At 42.6% G+C, this 25,518-nt stretch overlaps 2 protein-coding genes across 2 annotated transcripts in view; both read left to right on the top strand.

The window, feature by feature from the left end:
* The window catches only part of MYO10 (myosin X), a 151,206-nt gene extending 144,284 nt beyond the window's left edge, over positions 1-6,922 (top strand). Inside the window, exons 36-41 of the mRNA XM_052703762.1 lie at positions 1,417-1,624; positions 2,241-2,377; positions 3,321-3,441; positions 4,187-4,639; positions 5,019-5,210; positions 5,494-6,922. Coding sequence (XP_052559722.1) covers positions 1,417-1,624; positions 2,241-2,377; positions 3,321-3,441; positions 4,187-4,639; positions 5,019-5,210; positions 5,494-5,604 — 1,222 coding nt within the window. The 3' untranslated portion in view covers positions 5,605-6,922. The remainder of the gene's footprint in view (positions 1-1,416; positions 1,625-2,240; positions 2,378-3,320; positions 3,442-4,186; positions 4,640-5,018; positions 5,211-5,493) is intronic.
* A 10,588-nt stretch (positions 6,923-17,510) lies between these two features.
* RETREG1 (reticulophagy regulator 1) overlaps positions 17,511-25,518 on the top strand; it is a 58,973-nt gene continuing 50,965 nt past the window's right edge. Inside the window, exon 1 of the mRNA XM_052703789.1 lies at positions 17,511-17,793. Coding sequence (XP_052559749.1) covers positions 17,549-17,793 — 245 coding nt within the window. The 5' untranslated portion in view covers positions 17,511-17,548. The remainder of the gene's footprint in view (positions 17,794-25,518) is intronic.

A 25,518-nucleotide genomic window follows, 5' to 3' on the forward strand; every position in this document is an offset into this window, starting at 1 on the left:
TAATGTTGAGAAAAGGTGGGGGGAAGCTTTCTATAATTGTGTAGAGTTGCTCAGATGATCCACAGGCAGTATGCCCAGGTCTCATTTCTAGCTGTCCAAATCAACCTGCTATAATGTTATTCATCCTTCTTACCTTAGTTTTGTGAGGAATGCATTATGAACGTAAAAGACTGCAGTGCTGAAAGATGTACTTGAGGTAAAAGGTCCATTTGCAAATCTCCTTTAAGACATTAACAAGTGTTCAGAAAAAAGAAACAAGAAACATTTTTGTGAGCCCAGCATGATCCAGAATGTGGAGTTCCTTCTGCTCCAAAGCAGTGGAAGAATGCAAGGAGCGTGTCATTAGGAAAGGCAGTTCGTTGGCAACAAACTGTTTTCAGTAATTTCAAGTAGTATCTGTATTTGTGCTAGAACATGGACTAGTGTAAAACACTTTGCTAAACGTAATTATTTTATAAATATCTGTGAAAACCTTGAGTTCAAGAAGTGTTTCAAACAAAGTAAGATCAGCGAAATATGTCAATTGCTTTACATAAATATTAGAGTTGAAAAATGAATCAATCTTGATTCACTTTTGTAAGTTAACTTAGCTCATAAAATAGTCTTCTCATTAAAAAGAATTCCAGCTATCTGATACAATACTTGTAGGTCTCAACACTACCACTGCACAGTCATTGTAAAGCATTGCTGTAAGCCTGCAAGAATCTTTTTATGCTGTTTGTATAATGAATCTCTGTAATTTTTCATATACTTACCAGCTTTTCCCAGCTAATAAGGTTTAATTTGTGTTTTATCATTGGAAACATTCAATAATCAGGACTTCATTAAAGTTCATTGTGAAGAAATAATATATAATAGAATAGAATATATAATAATCACAAATGAGTTCATTGAAGTTGTTGCTGAATATTCAGTAATATTTGGAGAGAATCCTCAAGAATGTCAGGAATGGAAATCAAGTATCCTGAGGGACACTACTGCAAAACTGAGCTGTCAAAATTCTGTTTGCTTTTTTTCTGCTGTACCTCAGTGTAGTTTTGTCTTCATTCAGCCACTGTTAATGACAGAAGGGGCATTGATTACAAGAATATTACTATTATCTTGCTGTCAGATCTGAGCCATTACGATGTTCCTGTAGTTAGTGATACAAAGGCAGCTGAGTTTTTGCTTTCCATTGGGTTTGTAGAACAAAATGACCATATATGTTTTCCCACAGTGTAAACCACATCAGAACACTTTGTTTGACAGTGAGATGAAGCTTTGAGTGTGTCAATTAACTAGCACACAGAATACAGAGGTCATAGAATCATAGGGGGGTATCTTGTCACTTTCAGAAAAAAAAAAATTCTCAAGTAAGTAAGCAAGTAAGTTTTCTATGTCACAGACTGGCAGCTTAAAGCAATCTTTGTCTTGCAGGGTTCGTGACCAGTTTCCAGGAACTGAAATGGAGAAATATGCACTTTTTACTTACGAATCTCTGAAGAAAACTAAATGCAGAGAGTTTGTGCCATCACGGGATGAAATAGAAGCTCTGATCAGCAGACAGGAAATGACATCTACAGTTTATTGCCATGGTGGTGGCTCCTGTAAGATTACAATCAACTCACACACTACAGCCGGAGAGGTGAGGTGACAGAACAGCTGTGGCACACAACCAGTTCCTCCTCACATGACAGTTCCAGCCAGTAGCACCAGTAAATTTCAGAAACTCCGGGGCTGTCTCCTGCAGTTGAGAGGGCACAGTTGTTCCGGTCAGGGAAGGGAAGGGAAGACTTACAGGTCTTTGTACCCCACCCTGTATATATACATATATATATGTGCATATATACATAGTGTATATGAACTGTACTTACTCTGCAGAGAAGTATCCAACTGCAGCTCTCTCCTGTAGGACAAACTACAGGAAAGACTTACAACTCAGTTGAGGCCTTACTGGAATAACTTCAGTAGATACCGGTGTGTGTGAGAGCCACGCTGCTTGCTGAAGGTGGACAACTGTATCTGAGCTGTTGAAATACAGTGGTTATATCTGGCCAGGTGATAGCACATACATGTTCTAAAATAATCATCTTTACTCAGGATAAAAGTGGAATTGGAATTATTAATAGTGACAGTGAGAATATCTGAGGAGCACTTTTAGACCAACAGAAAACTGAACTCTGAATTTTGTCCTATTATTTGTTTTGCCTCTGTGGTCCCACCTTTCCCTGCTGTGTTCTTCACGTACTGTTTTTCATTAGGTGGTTGAAAAGTTAATTCGTGGTTTGGCCATGGAGGACAGCAGAAATATGTTTGCTTTGTTTGAATACAATGGAACTACTGATAAAGCAATTGAAAGCAGAACCATTGTGGCTGACGTCTTGGCAAAGTTTGAAAAGTGAGTGTACTTCCCTTTCTCTCGCTGTTCTAATAAGTTGCAGTTAATACATTTACAATGGCAGTAATGCTGAATTCTCTCTTTCCTTGCTTGTTTGTGATGACACAGCTGAATTATGCACTTGCCTATTTGTGGAAGGAACAAAAGCATTTCTGTTTTGTTTTGTTTTGTTTTGTTTTTAAACAAATTAATGAGCTGCTTATTTCCTTGGGTTTGACTTTTCTCAATCTTGACACCAGTAGAGTAATATTTATTACTATTATTTCCACATTTTCCTTTCCAGTACCACAAAATTTTCTACTATTACTAAAATTGCAGCTGTCTCAGTTTTGGGAGAACTGAATTCCATGCAATCGTTGCCATTCTGAGTACCACTGTCTAACTGCACATGGAAGTCACCACAGAATGGATCATAACATTTTTCTTACCAATGAAATTTAAACTACCGTAGTGTTGCAGTAAGAAAATGTAATGCAAGCCTACATTCCTGTTTGTCATCCTTACACTATATGCATGGCAGTCAGCTTCCTTTACCTATATAATAATGGGGAAAAAAGGATTGGCTAATGAGCAATCACATTTTTAACAGAACTTAATAATGTTGCTTTTGTCAACAGTTGACTGAGTCACAAATGAAAGATTGTCAAAAGAATTTGTGTTAGAGTCAGTTGTCTGAGAAGTTGACCGAGAAACTGAATCAACATTTGTAATTCCTTGATTAGGGATTCCTTAGTTTCTAAATAATATATAGATAAATAGATCCCCAGATCCCAAGAGTGAGGTACACTGATGAAAAGAACTAAGTGCTGTCAACAATACCAGATTGATACAAGGTGTGAGGAAGTAAAATTCAGCTAGTGCTTAGATTGTTCAGGTGTCAGCTTAGAAAGGAGTTTGATTACAAAGATCTGATCTCTCTTTCCCTTTTCGCACACACGAGTAGGCTTTCTGCCACTGCTGAAGCTGGGGAGATGCACTGGAAATTCTACTTCAAGCTCTATTGCTTCCTGGACACAGAAAATGTCCCCAAAGATAGCGTGGAATTTGCCTTCATGTTTGAGCAGGTAAGGAGATAGGTTTTATTGTGAAGCACTTTTAAGAGAAGGAAGAAGCAAGAGGTCTAGTCACCACAGGGAATGTTCTGACTGACCATCTTGTTTAACTAAATGTGCTTCTCAAGCAGCATCAGCTTATGTTGATGTAACTGATGGACCTTGAATTTCCAAAAGATTAAATCGGTTGTGCAGAGATCCAGGATTTGAGACTTGGTTCACAATCACAATCTATGCTACAGATCACAATAAAATATAAACATTTTATTAATGTTATTATTGAAGATGTGCTGTTTTCCCTCAGTCATGTTTATTACAAAGCTGTGGTAGGGCTTTGCTCGTTTGGCTGGAAACATCAGTTTCACAGTCAGATTATTAAATACAGTAAGTAAAACTAGATAGCCGTTTCTTCCTAATGTATAGTTGCATTGATGACATCCCAAATAAGCACTTTGATCCATATTTTCTCCCCTTTACACCTTTTTTTTCCTTCTTAGTAATCCAGTTGTTCCTCACATTTGGGTTCTCAAAGAGCTGTACTAGTAACTGCAAATTCCCCTTGAGCAAGATCATCAGTTGCCTTGCGGTTCTTCTGGTAAACCCCGCCTTATCCAGCTGAACAAATCTGGCATGAGAATTTACCACACCTGATTGATGTGTTGGATTATTTATTTCAGATCCAGTGTTTGCACAAAGACTGTTTCTCAGTCTTTTTAGACACTTTGTACATGAAAAGCTATCTTTGTCCCCTCTTTAGGCTCACGAAGCAGTGATTAGAGGACACTATCCTGCTCCTGAAGAAACCCTCCAGGTCCTTGCAGCTTTGCGTCTCCAGTACCTTCAGGGAGATTACACTCTGCATACCACCGTACCGGACCTGGAGGAAGTCTATCCCTTGCAGAAGCTGAAGTCTCGGATTACTCAGTCTACCAAAACATTCACTGCAACAGAGAAGGCTGAGAAGAAACGAGCCAGCTTCCTGGAAGGAACGCTGCGGAGGAGTTTTCGCAGCGGCTCTGTCAGCAAACAGAAGGTTGAGGAGGATCAGATGTTAGACATGTGGGTCAAAGAGGAGATCTCAGCTTCCAGGACTAGTATTATTGACAAATGGAAAAAACTGCAGAGGATGAACCAGGAGCAGGCTATGGCAAAGTATATGGCTTTGATTAAGGAATGGCCTGGCTATGGGTCAACACTGTTTGATGTAGAGGTGAGTAAAATCTTCAGAACACTCAAAATATAGCTTATACTGTATGGATTGTGATTTCATGACAGTGGTGAAATCATAAATACCATATCACAACACTCAGACAGCTGATAAAATAAAATATTATATATTAAAAGCATACTGCAGTTGGCATACATTGTAGCCATTTAAATCCACTACTTACCATAAAATGAGTATTTTATGAGACAGAGGCTGTATAGGTTGGGTACAGGCTTAGGAGCAGCATAGAACACTGCATTCAAAGATGGACCAGCAGTACACTTTTTATTTTTCCAAAACAGTTACAGACGAGAATCTCAGCAGTAAGTGTGGCTTGGGTTCCTCTGTTACCTTCACTTTTAATTTACATTCTTTCCTCTAGTGCAAAGAAGGGGGATTCCCACAAGAGCTGTGGCTCGGAGTCAGCGCTGATGCGGTTTCTGTCTACAAACGTGGGGAAGGGAGGCCTCTGGAAGTGTTTCAGTATGAGCACATCTTGTCATTCGGAGCACCGCTTGCCAACACCTACAAGATCGTGGTGGATGAGAGAGAGCTGCTTTTTGAGACTAGTGAGGTAAGAGCAAGAAGGCATTTTCTTCTACTACTCTAGTCTGCCTATTCAGATAGTCAGACTACTTCGTAATTAAAGAATTTGCTGCAGATGTTACCGGGTTTTTTAAAGATTCCTGTAAAGCTAAAAGGAAGACATAGTGAGACGGATAGAAATACTCAGCGTTTCTATTTAGCTGCAAGAGACTTTTGTTGAAAGCTCAACGGTTTTATATTAGTGTTAAAGGAATTCATTCACATAGGATCGCCTCGCTCAGGACTCGATGCTCTTTCTATTCTCTTGGCAGGTTGTTGACATTGCAAAGCTGATGAAAGCTTACATCAGTATGATTGTGAAAAAACGCTACAGCACCTCTCGATCAGTGAGTAGCCATGGAAGTCAGGGCAGCTCCAGGTGAAAACAAAACCAGTTCTGCTGTGCTCTAAACAGAACAGATTGCTGCTTGGCCTCAAGATGACCTGGCGATACTGATCACGTCTGTTGACAAGCTAACCAAGTACCTGAATTTCCAAGGAAAATACCTTCCAGCCTTCTTTTTAGGAAGACCACAGGGTGAGGAGGGAAAAGTCAGCTGAAATACTCACTGGCAGTTCCACGTACTGGAACTGCTGGCTCGTTGAAAGCTCCCCAACACATTATTACCTTCAGTTGATGTAACAGATGCCTTAAGACTTGATCCACTGCAACACAAGCAGTATTAAGTGCCTTATGACATTAAACCTGCCTTGTATTGACCTAAAATTGCTGGTAAAAATCAAGGGGAACTTTTTTGCCCTTACAGAACACTGAAAACAAAGTTGTATTCATCCATTCTGCACTAACTTACTGGTCTGCATATATGTGGGAAGAGGGAGGGGAGAAGAGCAAGGTATATTTTTTTTGGAGAGCTGCTGGCAGCCTTCCTGAGAGATGCCAACACTTAGTTTCCCCTTGCCTCCACTGATGTGCACGTTGCACATGCCTATTTGAGCTGTTGGTAAATTTGACTAATTTTATTCTGTATTTCCTAAGTCCTTCAGAGCAAAGGGAATAAGTATGTGCAATGGTGTAAACAGTCTTTCTGTACATTTTAATAGTTCAGAGCTATAGTTGTTACAATTGTATGGTTACTTTATAAGCAGTTTTATTAACAGGTAAATTCCAAAATTTTCTTACATTGATTTTACTGTTGCAAATATATGTTACCATATGAGTAGCAGAAGCCTGCATTCTGTATCTGCTGTATTATAGAGATGTAGCTGAGAATATTTATAGACTACCCTAATACAGAAATACAGTTATCAGTTCCAGTACTCCATCATGTCAGCTTAAGTTTTTAATATTCTCTTTTAAAGGCACCGCTCACTTACAATTGTGGCTGGACTCTCAGAGGTCGGAGCCATTCAGAGTTGAGTAGAGAATGCAAAGGTGTACAACACAACTGCTTTAATATGGAGTTCTCTATTTTTACCTGGTTGCCTAATGAAGGTTCTTGACAGTGCCCTGTAAATACTTTGGGGAATATCAGCTAATAGTACGCTGATTTTGGACTTCTATTTTTGTACAGAAATACTGTAATATAAAGCAAAACTTTGATCAAAGGTATCTTTTAATTCACAGGGAAAAAAAAAAACCTGAAAAATTGTACTGTTATTAAAAAAACTCAGCCTTTAAGGAATTATGCCTACTTACTCGAAAACAGAAAGTCCAGCAATAAAGAAAATGTATGTATTGTCTTTTGTTTTCACTCTGTACCGCGTTGGATTTGCAGCAAACCCTTAATTTTGCCAAGCCAAGAACACAGCGTGACTCCATATGTGCTTTTCTTGAAAAACGTGTTTGTGCTGTGTTGAGAAGTTCCCATCTGCTCAAAAAGACCTACTTGATCAAGATACATGTCAGTTACACAAAAACAACAAAAAGGAAGGACTGCTGAGCAACCCCACTCCACAGGCAATATGCAAGTAAAGCTTTTGCTATTTGCATAGCCACAATGTAAGCTAGCTGGTTTTTATTAGCCACCTACAGTACGTGCACATAACATCGGAGGTTACAGGGCTTGCTGCTCCTGGCAAGGCACCCTTGGAGTAACACAAAATATAGTTTTCAGCCAGCACAGCAAGAGGATTTAGTTTTGTCCAAGTGCTGCTTATGAACACGCTCAGGTAAGTTCCTGCCACAACAATATTATTGATGGGAGTTTTTATGTTTGTTTGTTTATAAAAGAAAAAGGAGGGGGACATCAGAAGCTGTTCAGTCAAGCCTCAGCATCCACCCAGGTAAAAGGCAGGATGAAGTGGCAGCTGGAAAGCAAATGCAATCATGCATCAGCCTATTAGCACACCAGTATCCCAACGCCTTGGAGCTGGCTGTGCCTCAGTCCCACTCATGTCCTCAGGCTTCAGTCTAAGATGCACTTTCCCTCCTAATACATATACATTCCATTTGTAAGGGTGCCAGAATTCTTAATAATCTTAATTATACAAGTTATGCACAGGAAATTGCTACACCCAAGAAGTGTTGCATCAGAAACCTAGGTGCCAAGCCTCACATTTCTGAGACGTACAGCTCTAACAGCAGATACGTGCAGGTTTGTGCCAGTACAAACACCTAACAGACATGCTGCCCAGCGGGAAGGAGATCTTACAGCGACTCAGGCAGAGCAGTGGGAATTTCTTGGATGCAGACAACCTCTAGTTCTCATAGGACATGCACTCCAGATCACCATTTACAGCTCTGCCAATGAAGTATGGAAGAGTACCAAGCAAATAATGAATATAAGTAATTCTGAACATCGTTCAGCCCACTGTGTTTCATTGTCTGCAGATACAAACTGGAGCTGGAACACAGCGGCTGCAAGGTGGGGGAGGTTGCAGAGACAGGCATTTGGAGTATGTCAACAAGACTTTACATCCGTCCTTATTTCTTTCAAACTACAGTTTTTCCAGTTAAATTCACATTGCAAGCAAACACCTACAAAGCTTTTATCTTGAAGGAATCCATGTAGAAAATCTCCTACAACACATTGCAGTGGACACCAGGCCTTTGGTATGACACATCGAGACTGCAAACACTATGGCAGCCATGGGAACCAAGCAGAAGCAGCAGTGATCCAAAGGAATCAACCACTGGAGTGGTTCCAACTGTAGTACAAGCTTATCTGTATCAGAACAAGAAGGTGGAGTCCCTTCTTCATTGCTGCTGTCCAACAGACATTTGATTAGGACAAGCAACATCTACTCAGGCTGTTTCTTAGACATACCAACATCTTCATTCGTTGTGGGCAGCCATGAAATGAAAAATGCATGAAATATGAGTGGGTTTGGAGAAAGGGGATACCAATAAAATAAACCCACTCCTCCTTCCTAATATATAGTGATAATTAGCAGTTGCATCATCTTCCAGCCTTCATTTACAAGACTACCCAAGCTGAAACTTTCTTTAAACCTTTTATATTTCTCTCCAAAGCACATTCTTTGTTCCCCTTCATCAGCCTTATAGCATTTTCCAACATCTGATAAAGATGATAGAGAAATAGACCTGTGCAGTGTCCTAAACTCCTTACGGTTGCTTTGTAACAACGGTATTCTTATCTACTGCAATTACTTTACCTACCTTACTTGCCTTTTTGATAGTGACATGCCTTTAGTTCTTCATTGGAATTTTATATGCATAAAGATGAAAGGGGAACAAAGTGCCAAATGCAGTTAACTGACAAGCCTTCAACTTACTCCATAAATTCTTAAAATTAGTTCATAAGTAATATTTTTTCATTGTTTTTCACATCTCATTTCTCTTACTCCATCCATAAGATCATCTGGTCCTCTCCGCAGAAAGCCACAGTGAATGACAAGCACTTTTCCAGGCCTCCAACTATCTATTCCCAAGTGAAATTCCTTGGTCCTTCCCCAGAGCACACTGACAGTCCCCAGCCTCAGGAAGCCTTAGCAGAGCAGACTTGGCAGCATGCTGCCTGACAGCAGTGGGCAGTGCAGTTCTGGCTATTCACACATTCAATGCATGAAGTCATTACTGACTCTCATACACATTCAAACAGCAAATCCATATAAGGGGTTACAGTAATTTGGTCCAGAATTAGATAGATGAAAATCAATTAATGTTATTAAACTTCTACATCATGATTAAACAGGCAAGGCATTTTGGAGTTGAACAACAACTATGAATTGTTGCATAATTATTTCATGAGGTGGCTGAAAAGTATGATTTCTAGGCTAAAAACATCTGTTTTAAGTGGTTTCTTAACAGGTTTCAACTGTAGCCTGTGAACATACATTTTCTTCCAGAAAATCCTTTGTCTCGGATCCTAGACAGTTGCATCAAAGCATTTTATTTGATCCAATTGTATTATCCAAGCAATGGTGCAACCCCACATCAACAACTCAGAAAGTGGAAATGTGCATTGTTATGTTAGCTCAGTTCTGTAAAACCTGAAAAGAATACTGCATTTGAGAAAGGAGCATTTACTATTGCTGTCACACATATTAGCCATGCGGAAAGAAGGACTTCATGCAGGGGTGTGAGAGCATCCTGACAGAAAAAAAACTAAAACTGCCCAATAAGCATACATGCATCCTTTACTTCATAGTGGGTTACAGCTGGGAGTTCACTGGCACTGAGAAGCAGCATAACCTAGTGGAGAAGGAAAAAACTACCAAGCCTAACAGTTCTGCGTAAGAAGCAGCATCAACGTTCACACAATTGTGTCAATTCTTTGCTCTTATTTTTTTTTCCTATTGTACTACCTTGTTTTAGCTTACAAGGCCAATGGGTCCAATGAATTCAAGCTGCCCAACGAACATTTCATTGTTACAAGAGAAAAGATGGAGAAGTCTGGACTGGGAAGCTCCAATTTCACTTACTATGCTGTGCATACAAATTTTTCCCATAAATGTACATCTGTGCACACATAATGTTAAAAATACCAAGTATTCATTTCATCCTACCAACAAATATTGTCTACCACAACCCAGCATAATTACATGTACTCTAAGCTGTCTCATAACCTCAGACAACGAGTCATTTCATTTTAAGGTCACACACAAGCTTTTGCAAGCACAGACTTCTCTTAAGATTTGTTTTAGATTTTGCTTTGATTTGTAAATTACAAGTTTTTGTGCTTTTCATTATTTATATTGGGAAAGTACCTGGGAAATCTGATTGAGATTGCACCCTGTTTATTATTCTTGGCACCGTGCAAACACACATTATGAGGTCAGTGAAGACTTTAATCTGCAAAAACTTCAATCAAATAGAGAAGACAAAGAGCAGGTCAGGAAGACACAAGGAAGCAATGCAATTTTCCCCTCAGCAGGACAACAGGGATGCTGAAGTTAGAAGGAAGTGAAGCCATCCAGAGGCACCTTGACAAACTCGAAAAGTGAACCCATGTGACCCTAATGAGGTTCAATGTAACGAAGTGCAAGGTTTTGCACTTGGGTCAGTGGCCACAGATACCTATACAGACTGGGAGATGAACTCTTTGAGAGTAGCCCTGCAGAGAAGGACCTGGGGATCCTGGTGGATGAAAAACAGAACGTGAGCCAGCAGTGTGTGCCTGCCTGTCAGAAGGTATCCTGGGTTCTGTAAGAAGAGGGGTGCCCAGCAGGGACAGGAAGGTGATTGTTCCTCTCTACACTGCCCTCATGAGGCCCCATCTGGGGTACTGCATCCAGGTGTGGGGCCCCCAATACGGGAAAGATGTGGAGTTGTTGGAGGGAGTCCAGAGAAGGGTCACAAAGATGATCAGAGGGCTGGAGCACCTCCCCTACGAAGGCAGGCTGCGGGAGCTGGGCTTGTTCAGCCTGGAAAAGAGAATGCTGCAAGGAAACCACCACCACTGCTGATAACAAAGTGTTAGGCTTTGTTTCTTTAAATTATTTTCTTCCATACATTGTCCTTTTTTAGATAAAGAAGGATGAGCAAATTTATTAGCACGACAGAAATAAAAATTAGTAGGCACTAAGCAGAATACGGTCCTCCTCAAGAAGAAGGCCTCATTGACTAATGTTCTTGAAAAACATAACTTCAGACAAGATATACTATACTGCATTTGACACACAACAGTGCTTCAAGAACAAAGAAGCCAGATGCAAAGCTGATGGCTGAAAGAAACAGCAGAGGGCAGCCTCTGAAAGCATTTCTGGGAGGTGACAGACATTCTCTCAATTGTGGCTCTGAATTTCCCTGCATTTCCTTCAGCTACTATCAGTTACAACAACTGAAATATATCTGTAGTGAAGCCCAAGACCTGGAATATTAGCTGAATCCTGTGTTTCAGAAGCACATGGCAGGGGATGAAAGTGGAATAGGACATTTAGTGCCTGCCTTTTTAATAGATACACACACTTACATGTAAAATCCTTCAGTAGATGCAACACAGACCTAACTGCGCGGTGCAGTAACGTAGGACAGCAATGAACACATTCCTGCTATCTGTTTTAAGATTATGGAATATTCCATTTAAATAAAAGAATAAATGTTTTGCAATAGAGAGACCTCTTAGATGCTGAAAAGCTCAGAGGGTGGGCATCAAAGGTGAAAAACTCTCCTTACAGGAGAGGCTGAAAGAGCTGAGTTTGTTCACTCTTGAAGACAGAAGGTTCATAGAATCGTAGAATGGTTTGGGTTGGAAGGGACCTTTAAGATCACGTAGTTCCAAATGCTCTGCTGTAGGCATGGATACCTCACTCTAGACCAGGTTGCTCAAAGCCCCATCCAGCCTGGCCTTAAGTGCTTCCAGGCATTCCAGGAGTGCTTCCACAGCCTCTCTAGGCTATCTGTTCCAGTGTATCACAGAATCATAGAATCATAGAATTGCTCAGGTTGGAAAAGACTTTAAAGATCATCAAGTCCAACCACAACCTAACCATACTACCCTAACTCTAACAACCCTCCGCTAAATCATGCCTTTGAGCACCACATCCGAACAGTTTTTAAACAAATTCAGGGATGGTAACTCAACTACCTCCCTGGGGAGCCTATTCCAGTGCTTAACAATCCTCACAGTAAAGGATTTCTTCCTCATAGATCTAGTCTAAATCTACCCTCTTCCACTTTAAAGCCATTTCTCCTCATCCTGTTGCTACATGGCCTTATAAGCCTCTCCCCAGCTTTCCTGCAGGCCTCTTCAGGTACTGGAATGCCATCATAAGGTCTTCCCAGCACCTTCACTTCTCCAGGCTGAAAAGTCCCAGCTCTCTCAGCCTATCCTTGCAGGGGAGGTGCTCCAGCCCTCTGATCATCTTTATGGCCCTCCTCCGGATCTGCCCCAACAGCTCCATGCCCTTCTTGTGTTGGCGTCCCCAGAACTGGAAGCATTACTCCAGATGGGGTCTCACCAGAGTGGAGAAGCAGAATCACCTCATTTCTCTTGATGCAACCCCAGGATATAGTTGGCCTTCTGGGTTGTAAGCACACATTGCCAGCTCTTGTTGAATCTTTCTTCAACTGACTCTCCCAAATCCTTCTCCTCAGGGCCACAGTCAAGCCAGTCTCTGCCTAATTTGAGACTGCATCAAGCCAGATGCAAGACCTTGCACTTGGTTCATGGGGATCTACTTGTCAAGTATCTTCCGTATGGTTATAGAGCAGAGAGTCAGTCCTTCTCTTGGAGGGTCAGAAGACAAAAGAGAGGTAATTAACAAAAATTACAGAATTAGAAATTTTGAATAGATCATAAAAGATTCTTCACAATGAAGGGGCCAAAAACCAGAGCAGGCAGCCCAGAGCACTGTGCAGTACCTACAACCCTTGGAGATATTCAGAACAAACATGGGCATGACATGAAGCAACCTGACATGGACAACTACAAAGGTGTTTTGAGTAATTATCCATGTGGGGAGAAAGGTCAGACCAAACGTCTTCCAGATGTTCCTTCCAAGCTAATTTACTGTTTGAGTCTGCGATGAAACAAAGCAAACAGAAAACAAGCTTAAAGGAGAGGTAAATCTAGACAACAGGTGGCAGACCTATGGAACTCCCTGACACTGTTGCATTCAAGAACATAAATTCAAGGAGCACTTGGAAGAGAAGTGCAGTAGGGAATTACTGAACAGACAAGCTGTGTTTGGCTCAAAGCACTGTCAGAACAGAAGACAGGCTGAGAGCGAGTGAAAGAGATGAACAACATGTTGTGCTCTGTTGTTCTGTAGTTCGATTTTTGTTGTCTTCATTTCTGAGAAGTGCCTGCTCTTGATAGCTATTAAAAAGAAACAAACTGGAGAATACAGAACAGACTTTTTAAAAGTCATTTTTTAACTACGTTAAACAATATGCGTAGCGTATCAAGGCTCTTGTTTACCTCTCGAGATCTGTCCTTGTCATTCGGATTAGATTCCGATTTTTCATAGATCTCAGGAGGTAAACAAGAACCTCAGTCATTCATGTTTTGTCAGATTGTATGCTTAATATACTTTCACTTGTTAATAAATGTTCTTTTTTAATTAAAGACGTGTCTTGCTTTTGTCCTTAACCTGATTTTCACTGGTTTTAAAATCATCAATATAACTGGTGGTGACAAACATTTGTAATTACCTAATGGGGCAGCAATTTAGGCTGGAAAGAGATTTTTGACCCTGACATCAGACCAGAAACACTCCTTAGTTCCACACAATATCTTTTTCAGTATGTGTGATTCGGCAACATACTGACACCTCATACAATGGGGAGACAGTGAAAAAGATAGATAGCCATCAAAGCTTTTACAGTATCAGGTTCATTGAGTATGGAATTCAACTGTGACAGCAAGAATTGAGAGTCTTCTTTGGATTCAGTTTATCGTCAGTGGTGAAAGACTAACTATGTTAGTTACAAAGAAAAATTACTCTGGGTATAATTTTTCACAGAATAAAAAGATCATTTTCAATACATCAGGTCTAAAGGCAGCTCCTAGTAGGTCAGCATCCAGACCAATTCACTGCGCTGCACAAAAACTTATTCAGGGGCTAAACTTCAAACTTTTCAAAAAATGTTGTCAGTTTGTCTATAAATATCAAGCTATGCATTTTCCACTGAAGATATTTTTGATTATTGCATATCATTTTGAGCTGGAATCCTGAAATCAACATTGTTACTCCATGCTGACATGAGAATTTTCAGACATATTTCAGAAGCATTAGAAGGCTTTGATAACTGTAAGCTCTTTCCATGCAACCATTTAGAAATCTTTCTCCTCAGGCTTCATCCATCATTTACATCACAGTCCTTGACACCAGAACTGCACTCTCTATTCTAATTCTGCATGCAGCTGTGCACTGGGTACCAATCCTAGATTTTTCCTGCACAGATAGCACGCAAACCTTTTAAACTCCAGCAGTCAAAACATCAAACTACAGACAGATCAAGGCCAGAGAGCATATTTACTGCCACATTTAACATCTAAAATGCAGTGCTTCACAAATGAATGAGCCATCTTTTCTCTCACACTGATGTTTATACCAGAGTGCTTTCACTAAGTTCAGTCACATAAATCAGACCAAGCTCAGTCGTATAAATCACACCACTAACTATCAACAGTGGAAAAGAAAAGCTGTCATCCATCAGTACACGAGGCATGTTTTCCATTAGCTAAATAACAGAAACTATTCTGGAAGATTTTTTCACTAATTTCCATTCATAACCTTTATGGCATAGGTCAGGAAAGCAGAGGCCTGTAGTGCAGAACGGAAGCAATTTTAATCAAGATATGGAAGAGTTGTGTACCTATAGCCTACCCTGTTCTCTGAAACCATCCTTCATCATCTCTGTTTCCTGGGGAGCAGGGGATCCTTGAACTCCTTGTGTATGATTTAATCAAAGGGACAGTGATGTGATGTCTAAGTGCAGGGGGCATTCAATCATATTCCAATCTTTTTAAAAAGCATGGAATATCGGACAGGGTTACTTACCTAAAATCTGCCACGGCTGTAATCTGTAGGGCCATAGGACTATAATGCCTTTATCAGCATTTCACAAATTCAACACAAACTAAGAGCTAATGTTTGTTGAACTCAAATTTAAATATTTTAACCCAAGGGTGCTTTCTGTGGCTAACTATCCCACACTCACTTTACAGTACATGAGGAACACCTGACTTCTATCCCAGCTTATCTCGTAGCTGTTTGGAGTCAGCTAGACTTAGGTCCTGAATAGGTCAGCCCACAATACCAAAATAACTGAATGCTGGCAAGGGAAAGATAGCTGCTACTGGTTAAGCTGGGGAAGGTTTGATAGTATATTATAGACAGTACTAGCCACAACAAGCAGCTTGGCACACACAACAAATCATCCTAAAATGGCTTCAAAGAAGAACTGCTTTTCCTCCTTGACAGAGGTCCCTATTTTTACTCCCACATACTCATAAAATTGCCTCTACTCCCACTCCCCAAAAGAGGCATCCACTGCACCCTACAAACCAGCAGAGGTGCTGGAGCAGCATTAGAGAGCTCAGCAGCTAAACAGCAGCCTGCATCCCTATGAGACAGCTGCCTATTTGCCAGCACTGGAAGGGCACGCTGTCTTGATGGAGTCTTTTTAGGGCAAAGTTCCATCCATCAGCAAAGGGCTGAAGCAAAACAACAAAGTATTTGTTGCTCCAGCCTTGCTGAAGCTCCTTCCCAGGCCTTACTTTTCCATCCATGTGTTGTTGGGTTACAAGGAAAGCCTGTCTCTTTCCTTTTACTCTCTCAGACCTTCATAAACAATACCTAATCACTTTCATACACTCACAGGCATGTGGAATCATAAGCAACAGAACTCCCTCCCAAGGTCATCTGCCCAAACCTCACAGAAAATCTGGAAACCCGCATCCAATCACAGCTGAACCAACTCCTCAATCTTTCTTTACCTCAGAGAAATAAAACGTATGTTCACCTCTAAGTGAACAGGGCTACTTTTGCTGCACTGGTCAAGTGAAGTAGGGTGTGTACCCAATTAAGCTTGAAATAGATGTTAATCTACAAACCAAAATTACTGTATTTCTGTGAGTTTTCACTGCAGGAGCCAAGTATTTAATGAGTTACCAGATTTCATGCAGCTTACACTGACAGACACAGTCTTTGAATCCCATGCATGCACTGGTACAGGTTGGGGGATGAGCTGCTGGAGAGGAGCTCTGTGGAGAAGGACCTGGGTGTCCTGGTGGACAGGTTGGCCATGAGCCAGCTGTGTGCCCTTGTGGCCAAAAAGGCCAATGGTGTCCTGGGATGCATTAAAAAGAGCGTGGCCAGCAGGTTGAGGGAGGTGATCCTCCCCTTCTACTCTGCCCTGATAAGGCCTCATCTGGAGTACTGCGTCCAGTTCTGGGCTCCCCAGTACAAAAAAGACAGGGATCTCTTGGAAAGAGTCCAGCGGAGGGCCACAAAGATGGTGAAGGGCCTGGAGCATCTCTGCTATGAGGAAAGGCTGAGTGAACTGAGTCTGTTCAGCCTTGAGAAAAGGAGACTGAGAGGGGACCTGATCCAGGTTTATAAATATCTAAGGTGTGGGGGGCAGAGTGGCGAGGCCGGACTGTTTTCAGCAGCGTGTGGAAACAGGACAAGGGGAAACGGCTGGAAACTGCAGCACAGGAAGTTCTGCACAAACATGCGCAAGAACTTCTTTACAGTGAGGTGACGGAGCACTGGAACAGGCTGCCCAGGGAGGTGGTGGAGTCTCCTTCTCTGGAGATGTTCGAGACCTGCCTGGACACCTACCTGTGTGACCTGCTGTAGGGAACCTGCTTTGGCAGGGGAGTTGGACTTGATATTCTCTGGAGGTCCCTGCACCCCTATGAGATTTTGCCTGTTCAGCAATCGATGCTCTAGGGATGTATCTCAGCAGTTATGCTCTCCGGGGTTTGAAGCTGGCCTCGTCCTGTGTAACAAAATGGAATCACCTCAAATTGCGCCAGGCGAGGTTCAGCTTGGATATTAGGAAAAATTTCTTCTCAGAGAGCAGTGAGAGCAGGGAACGGCTGCACAGGGAGGCGGTGGTGTCACCACTCCCAGGCGTGTTCAAGAAACACGGCGATATGACACTGAGAGACGTGGTTTAGTGGGCATGGTGGGGATGATTTAATGGTTGGACTGGATATTTTAATGGTCTTTTCCAACCTAAACGGCTGTATGACTCGGAGGGCAGCAGAGACCACGCGTCAGGCTGGCGACTGGAGGCCGGCGGCTAGCGGCCACCCGCCACCCTCAGCCCCGCCCTCCCCACGCACCTGTCACGCGCACGCGCAGCCCCTCGTGACACCTGCCGCGGTGACGTCAGCGCCTCCGATCGGGGTGGGGGCACGGGGAGGGAACGGTTGTCCCTCTCCGCCCCGCCTCCCGCCCGGCCCGGCCCGGCTCGGCCCAGCCCAGCCCGGCCGCCGCCACCCAGCCATGGCGAGCGCGGCGCCCGCGCGGCCGCGGCAGCCGGAGACGGGTGGGGAGAGCGGCGGCGGGAGGGAGCGGCCGGAGAGCCCGCGGGATGCAGCCCCGGCAGAGGTGTCGGGCGGGGCCGGGGCGGCGGCGGCTCTGCTCGGGGAGACGGGTCTGGCGGTGGGCTGCTGCATCGCCGCGGCGCTGAGCTGGGAGCGGCCCCTCCACAGCCTGGGCGGCTTCGTCTGCGCCAACCTGCTCTTCTGGTGAGCGCGCCGGGCGCGGGGGGACGCCCTGCCGGGGGACAGCACGGCCTTCATCCCCGCCCCGGGAGGAGCCTGGGCCGCTCCCGCAGCCCTCGGGTCTCCGAGGGCCCGTCCGCGCCGTCCCCGTCCACGATCGCGGAGCAGGTGCGGCTGAGCGCTGGGCCTCCGCTGCCGTGCGGTTGTGGCGGCTGGCGGTGTGGGGCCCGCGGCCGGCGCCGTGCTGCTACGGGGGTGCCTTCCCTCAGGGCTGGGTTTGATGCGTGTGCTGCTCCCCGTCGGCGGCCCTGATGGAGGGGTGGCGGTGGGAATGTTGCTGCAGAGCACCAAGCCTGCCTCTCCGGCTAAAGTTTTTTTAGTAGGGCGTAGTTTGGTTGACAAAACTCTGGAATTCACAGGCATGGCTTCGTTGTTACATTTGCAGCACATCTTCTGATCATTTTTATAGAGGAAAAAAAAAAAAAAAAAGCTTGCCTTTCTTTGTGAAATTTCTTCAGAAGTTACCCATGGCCTTAGAGAGGTTTATGTGTTATGACTCTGTGTAATGGTACAGCTGAGACCCTGAGACTGACTCCTGTAAGGACAGACTGAAGAAGCCGGGGGTGATAGCTTAAAGAAGAGACCTCGTCTCAGCCCTCCAGTACTTGAAGGGAGCTGATAAACAGGAGGGAGACTGGCATGGGCAGATAGTGACAGTGTAAGGGGGAGCAGTTTAGAAGTAAAAGAGGAGAAACTTAGATTAGATGTCAGGGAGGTTTTTCCCTGAAAGGGCGGTGAGGCACTGGCATAGGTGCCCATAGAAGCTGTGGTGCTCCATCCCTGGAGGCACTCAAGGCCAGGTTGGATAGGGCCCTGGGCAGGCTGACCCACTGGCTGGCAGCCCTGCCCACAGCACGGGGTTGGGGCCGAGCGGGCTTTGAGGTCCCTTCGGACTTGAATCCTGATTCTGTGAACTTGAACTGTGTTTCCAGTGCTTGAGCTTCCTCCTTTCTTCTCCAATGAACAAGAGGCAAACAAGCAAATAAGTGGATTAACTGCAAACTCCACCTAGTGCCCCATAACTCTAGTGATGATGCAGGTCACACAGAATTTTCTGAAGCTTCACACTGCACGAGAAAATATCTGTTCAGATATTTCCAAAACCACTTCATCTTCTCAAATCCTGGGAGCAGCGTGTGTGTGATGTTTAATCTAAGTTGACTTTTGTTATCAGTCTTGCTCTTAAGTGTCCTTGGTAAGTCCTTTCACTGGGAAATTTATGTGGTTCAGCTCTCAGAGCTCACCTGTTCTGACAGCAGTTTGGAGGATTATAATGCTTTGTGTTTCTTTGAAATTGGCTCTCATAAAAACCAAGGGCAGTGTTTAAGTGGTTTCATTTCTGTGCTTCAGTGAGTAATAGCTGCTGGACAATGTTTGCTGTTCTTTTGTCTACGTGTATAGTGCATGCAGTGTATAACGTGTACAGAAACTCTCACTGGTCCTACTGCAACTTGTGGAGTGACTTATGATTGAAGTTATTTTGTCAGGATTTGTAGCTCACTCTTCTTTCTTAGTGTCAAAATGAGTCAGGATGAAACAAAGTCAGTGGAAGGATTGCTTTTATTTTGGTGATATCTCTGTCCCTCCTTGAAAACCTCATTCTTCATGCCAGGGAACCTGAGAGACAAAGTGGGGAGTTATGCAGTGAAATTCTTAGGTTTGAGATTGAAGAACATCAGGAATGATCTCATCAGCAAGCCTCTGAAAGCTGACACTGAAAATTAAACACTGGTTTAAATCTGGTCTCGCATTTCTCTCCCTTGTTATGTTGGCATCATGTATCTGCAGCACAGTGTACTTGCTGCCTCTGCTTCCCTCTGGAGGTCCAGTCCAGCTGGTCAGCCTGGTTGCTGTGACTCAGCTCCAGCCAGAACACAGTGCTGGGTGTGAGTGGAGCCCAGCTGCCTGCAGAGCCTGTCTTCACAGCGCTCAGAGCTGACAGCACTCTGGGCTGGAGGAGCACTGCCAGTTAGTGCCTCAGCACTGCTCTCCTGTGCCTAGAATACCCCCCATCCCTCTGCAGAGGTGCTTGTGATCTCAGGGCATAGGGCCTCAGTTCTCCTCAAGATTAAGGGCTCCTCAGGATTGAGAGAAGTGCAGAAGGATGGCTGGGGGCTTCTTTTGTTGTATCAGCAGTATTGGTAGTGGAAGGAAGAGGAACAGGTTGTGAAGTTTAATTTCAGTGCTTTGCAGTTGTTGGAAGGATAATGATGGTTCCTTCCTCCCACCCATTTAATTCTGGGGGGACAGTGTCTTTCCTCTGTTACTCTAGTTCTTGGATATATGTTTGTCATTCAGAGCCCTTTGTGCACGAACTGTTGCAGTATGAGCTGCTGAGGGTTAGCAATTTCTCTATCTCATCACAAAACCTTGGTTATATTTGATGGTAACATCTTCCCTCTGAGAAATCTTTCATCCAGATGCTCTATATGAATGCATTTTTTATATTTACTACTGAAATAGCATTCTTGTGGTACAAGAAATTTGCTAATTTCACCATGTTTTCCAAAGCTCCTTTATTTTGAATATCGCAAATAAATCGTCATGAACTGTTTAACGAGGCATAAAGCGCATCGTTCTTGTTAGCGACTGATGGATGTTCTTGGACTGCAAATTACTCTGACATTTTTTTTTGTTTCCTGGGATTTCACATGGTAGGACTGCACTGAACTTCAGACCCAGCTTATGCAGTTTGCTTTGCTTCTGCTGCAGGTAGTTTGTAAAGTCAAAATGCCACATAAGAGGCAAACAAGAGGATGTAGCTTTTGCCCATCCAAGCTGTATTACCAACTCTGTATTATCAGTGTGCCACCAGATCATAGAATAATAGAATGGTTTGGGTTGGAAGGGATCTTTAAGATCATCCAGTTCCAGCTCCCTGTAATAGGGAACCTCCCTCTACACCAGGTTGTTCAAAGCCCCATCCAGCCTGGCCTTGAGTGCTTCCAGGGATGGGGCATCCACAACCTCTCTGGGCAACCTGTTCCAGCGTCTCACCACCCTCACAGGAAAGAATTTCTCTGTGACATCTAGTCTAAATCCACCCTCTTCCGGTTTAAAGCCATTTCCTCCCATCCTGTCACTGCCTGTCCTTATAAAAAGTCCCTCTCCAGCCTTCTGTAGGCCTCCTGCAGGTACTGAAAGACTGCCATTAGTAAGAAATTCAGAGACTGTATCAATTATTTTGGCTATCTAAATTTGACTTTTGTTTTCACTTAAACATCTCTGGATTTTTGATGAGTCCAGGTCATGAAAGTACAGGTAGTGATGGTAGACTCCTCGTGCCTTGAATTCAGCTTATACTCTTTCAGAACAGTTTCAGCTGTTTTCAAATCCTTTTCTTGTCGAACGGATGCTTTCCCAAAAGCTTCCCATGCTTTCTGAAGTCAAGTTAATGTTCTGATAACAGTGTAAGCTGGGATTGAATTGTAGGGGCTACTTGTTTTCAGTTGGACGCCTTTAAGCTTATATTTACTTTTCCAACACACGTAATTAAAATTTTAGAAGGCTTCAAAGGTAAAGTGGAATGGAAGGCTAAATCAGTGTAATTAAGAAAAAAAGCACCACTATCTCAACAGCTTTTTCGTGACAACTTGCATAGTTTTGGCTGAGAGATTGGTTTACTGGAATAAAAATTGACATTGTTTAAGAGCCAGGCTGCGTTACATAAAAAGCCTGGCCACTTGACAGCATTTTTTGAACCACTCAGCAGAAAACAGGATCAATCAGAAAATAAATCAAGGAGGATAATTGAGGAGCTGAGGGAAAGTGAGCATTACTGAATAATTAAGGACCAAATCCAGGATGAGGACTTTACAGAAGATGGAAATCCTAAAGCAAGCAGAATTGCAACACAGCTTGGGTTTGTAGTTCCCTCATGACACAAAGGCATTCTGTGTGTAACAGTAGTTGTGTCGAGAGAGAAATTATATATATATATATATATATATAAAACTATATATAAAACTATATATATATATATATATATATATATATATTGTAGCTCAAGATGACAAGACCCTTAAAATAGCAAGCGTAATCCTGAGAACAATAGAAGTTCTACAGGAATATGCTGTGCTCCATGGGAGATGTTACAGGACTAATGAGAGCATTAGAGAAAAGGAGATTTAGGGCAGTATGGTGGAGGTGGATTTTTTAACATCAAACTGCTGCTACTGCATGAGAAAATGGGATTAAGAGTTCTTCTGGACTTTCCCAGAGTACAGGTTAATTGAGGTCATCTGGGCATGTTTGTACAAGAATAAAGGAAGCCAGGATCTTTGATTTTTGTGTTTAATTCAGCATACTTTTAACTCATGGAAACATCTCCTGTTTTCACTAAAGTAATGGTAGCATTTGATGTCATGATAGACTCGGAAGATGTTTAGGTCACTTAAACATCCTCCATTTGAATGCTTTTATGTTAAATGTCTATCTGAATGGAATCGGTTATGGTAAATGTGATGTATAAGCCACAAATACAGTTCTTACTACTGCTTTCCCCCAGGAGGTTTTCCTGCAGACAGTGTGAGATAACGTTGCAGTGGAGCACTTTGTTATTCATCCTATTTCCCAAATCACCATTCTGCTTGCATATTTACCTCTTATAAGTAAGTTTCTCTGTGATGATTGAATGCAGACTGTTTGAAAGGGGTTTTTAAATCATATTTTTGCTTAGAGAATCATGTTCTCTTTTTTTTTTTTTTTTTTTGACCTATATATAAGGTGAAAATCTTGTTTCCTGTAGTTGGGGTAGAGAGAATAAGCTATTTGAATTCTTATCCTTTGCTTTAGTGACTTTTAGCTAATAATCGTAATTCTGTAGAAGCGTTCAGCAGTCTTTGCCTTTTGTGCTGCTTCTGCAGGTGGCTGCCAAGTGACAAGAGCTTGAGTTGGTGGGAATCTTTCTTACAATGAGAGCTACTTTATTACTCCTATGAGGAGTTGGGGGAACTGGGCTTAGCTTAGCTCGGAGACGGCTCTGGAGAGACCTCATTGTGGCCTTCCAGTACTTGAAGGGAGCATATAAACAGGAGGGGGAATGACTGTTTACGAGGGTGGATAGTGATAGGACAGGGGGGAATGGTTTTAAACTGAGACAGGGGAGGTTTAGGTTAAATATCAGGAGGAAGTTTTTCACTCAGAAGGTGGTGACGCACTGGAACAGGTTGCCCAAGGAGGCTGTGGATGCCCCATCCCTGGAGGCATTCAAGGCCAGGCTGGATGTGGCTCTGGGCAGCCTGGTCTGGTGGTTGGTGACCCTGCACATAGCAGGGGGTTGAAACTAGATGATCATTGTGGTCCTTTTCAACCCAGGCCATTCTATGATTCTATAATAAGAGACTGAGAAACTTCGGCTTCTTCAGCCTGGAAAAAATGAAGGCTTTGGGGCAATATATCAGCAGTTTTCCAGTATCTGCAAGAGGCTGTAAAGTAGATAGATCCAAGGCTGCTACTGAACTATTGTGGGAAGTTGAGACACCATGGTCATAAAATGACACAGGAGGGAGATCAGCTGTTGCTTCTACAAGATACTGTGTAAATCACCTGTTTGTGGCGTCATGAAAGACTGTAGGTTGGGAAGACGACAGGATGTCAGCTAGTCTGACTTCCTTCTGGAAATAGGTCCAGTTAGGTCAAGTTACTCAGATGGTTTCTTAATCAAATATTAGAGTTCACACTCCCCAGTGATTTGCCCTCTGCTTACTATCTCATTAGCTCTTCCATTTGGTTGCTCTAAATGTCAGCCAGAGGACGTCTCACAGGTGAGACCACTGTTGCCCAGGTGAGAGGCCTGAGGCATTTCTAGCTGTCCTAAAACAAGATGACTGCATGTGAATTTTTGTCATAGTGAAGGCCTTAAATATACTATATAGAGTATATGATGTTTTGTCAGGTTGGTATGTGTTTTAGAAGTATTCAAACCCTGTTAATTAAAAAAAAGAGGAGGAAAAAAACCAAAACAACTAATTCCTAATCATAAGCAAAAGTTCTGCTGTGCCACTGTGACTTTTTGTTAATCTGGTTGCTATGCCTCCTGGTAATTCCTTGAAGAATTTTGAATCTCTACACCATTAGCATAATACATGGTTTTCAGATCCCAGCATGTTGGACTAACCTTTCAATAAGCTGGAGGTAGACATGTGCCAGAAAACGAGGGAGAACATTGTCACGTTGTCAGCCAGTGACCCCTAAGGGACTTAAGGGCACAGAATTGTCTGACATATGGCTCCTAGTTTTTCTGATCTGTGTTGCTGGAGCACCTGAGGGCTGACACACAGTGGCTGGGAGTTTGTATGAGATGGCTTTTGTTGCAAACAGTGCGATCTAAATAACAAGTACTGAAAGAATGGAGGAAAGATTGACAACGGCATTAAGACACCAGAAATCCTTACCCATTTGAAGTTCTGCAAGTATGTGAAGGGACCTCATTTGACTGCTGTGTTAACTGCTCCATACAGATCGCATATTTTTTTTCCTCAAAAAGTTACGGAGCAGAAAGGCTGTAGTATCAAGAATGTAGAATGAGATGACTTGGAAACATCTTTTAGACAGGATGCTACCTTGCTAATTCTTGTTTGCTAATCCTTGTCCATGTTAGTGCAACCGTTTTTAACAGCAGGTGACAGCTGTGATTGCAGTGAAACTATGAGTATGGCTTAATTGTGACTGTAAAGTAGGTCAAATGCTCTCTGTATTCTTTGGAAGGTAGTAAGCATCTTCTCTTACCTTTGAGAACTAGTAAAATGTGTGTGTGTATCAATGTGCACATGTGTGCACATGCATAAACTCCAGTATTGGTGTGTTTCAACCACTGAGGGCTGCCCAGGGTTAACTGTTAAGTTAGAACATGCTATTCAATCCTATAAAATGCTAATCAACAAGCACTGTGAAGATCATATAGGATAGTTGTAGTATTAATTCTGTACAACTTAAAGGTCTGCAATTGTTACAAATGAAGAAATCACATTAAAAATTATTCATTTTTCTCTACAGTATCACAAGCTCCCTTCTCCTTCATTGTCAGCAAGTTTAGAAAAAAGAAGTAGGTTAGACAAAGTCTTCAGTGCAGTCGAACTTCACCCTTCAACAGAATCAAGGATATTTAAGGATGAAGATTATTGTTTGATTTAATGAGAGCTATGTGTGGGCTGTTACGAAAGAGCCTGTAAAGATTTTTCTCTAAACATCTTTACTGGTTTTCTTGAGCTAACTGAAATTGTAGAGTAACTGTTTTGAGACTTTTTTTTTCCCCCCATAGAATATTCTTATTTTTTCAAGTATTTTTATGGTTCAATTCGGAACACAACTATCAGAATGAGCTGATCTGTTGGTATAGGAGATCATATCCTGATCTGGTGAAGGTGCTTGGGCTTTCTGAGTTTCTGTGAACAGTTAAATAAGGAAAGTTGTTTCATGGAGATTTGATGCAATCCAGTTTTCTCAGGCCTGCAAGGAATATGAGAGCAGTTTTCCACAACTATGTGTCTTTAGCTTAGTAGAAACTCCTAGAAGGTAGCTTTCTTTGTATAAAAATCAAGTGTTCAGAGGGTTTTCCTTGGGGTCCTCCAGTGCCCCATACTTGCTGCTTCAATTCTTTTCCCCCTTGTTCCTGCAGAAAAGCTGCCACAGCAACTAATTTTGTGTCCGGTTGTCCTGTTTACAAACCATTTTCATTCTTTGTATGAT

This window comes from Tympanuchus pallidicinctus, unplaced genomic scaffold, assembly GCF_026119805.1.
Source record: "Tympanuchus pallidicinctus isolate F22 unplaced genomic scaffold, pur_lepc_1.0 scaffold5, whole genome shotgun sequence".
NCBI classification, from domain to species: domain Eukaryota; kingdom Metazoa; phylum Chordata; class Aves; order Galliformes; family Phasianidae; genus Tympanuchus; species Tympanuchus pallidicinctus.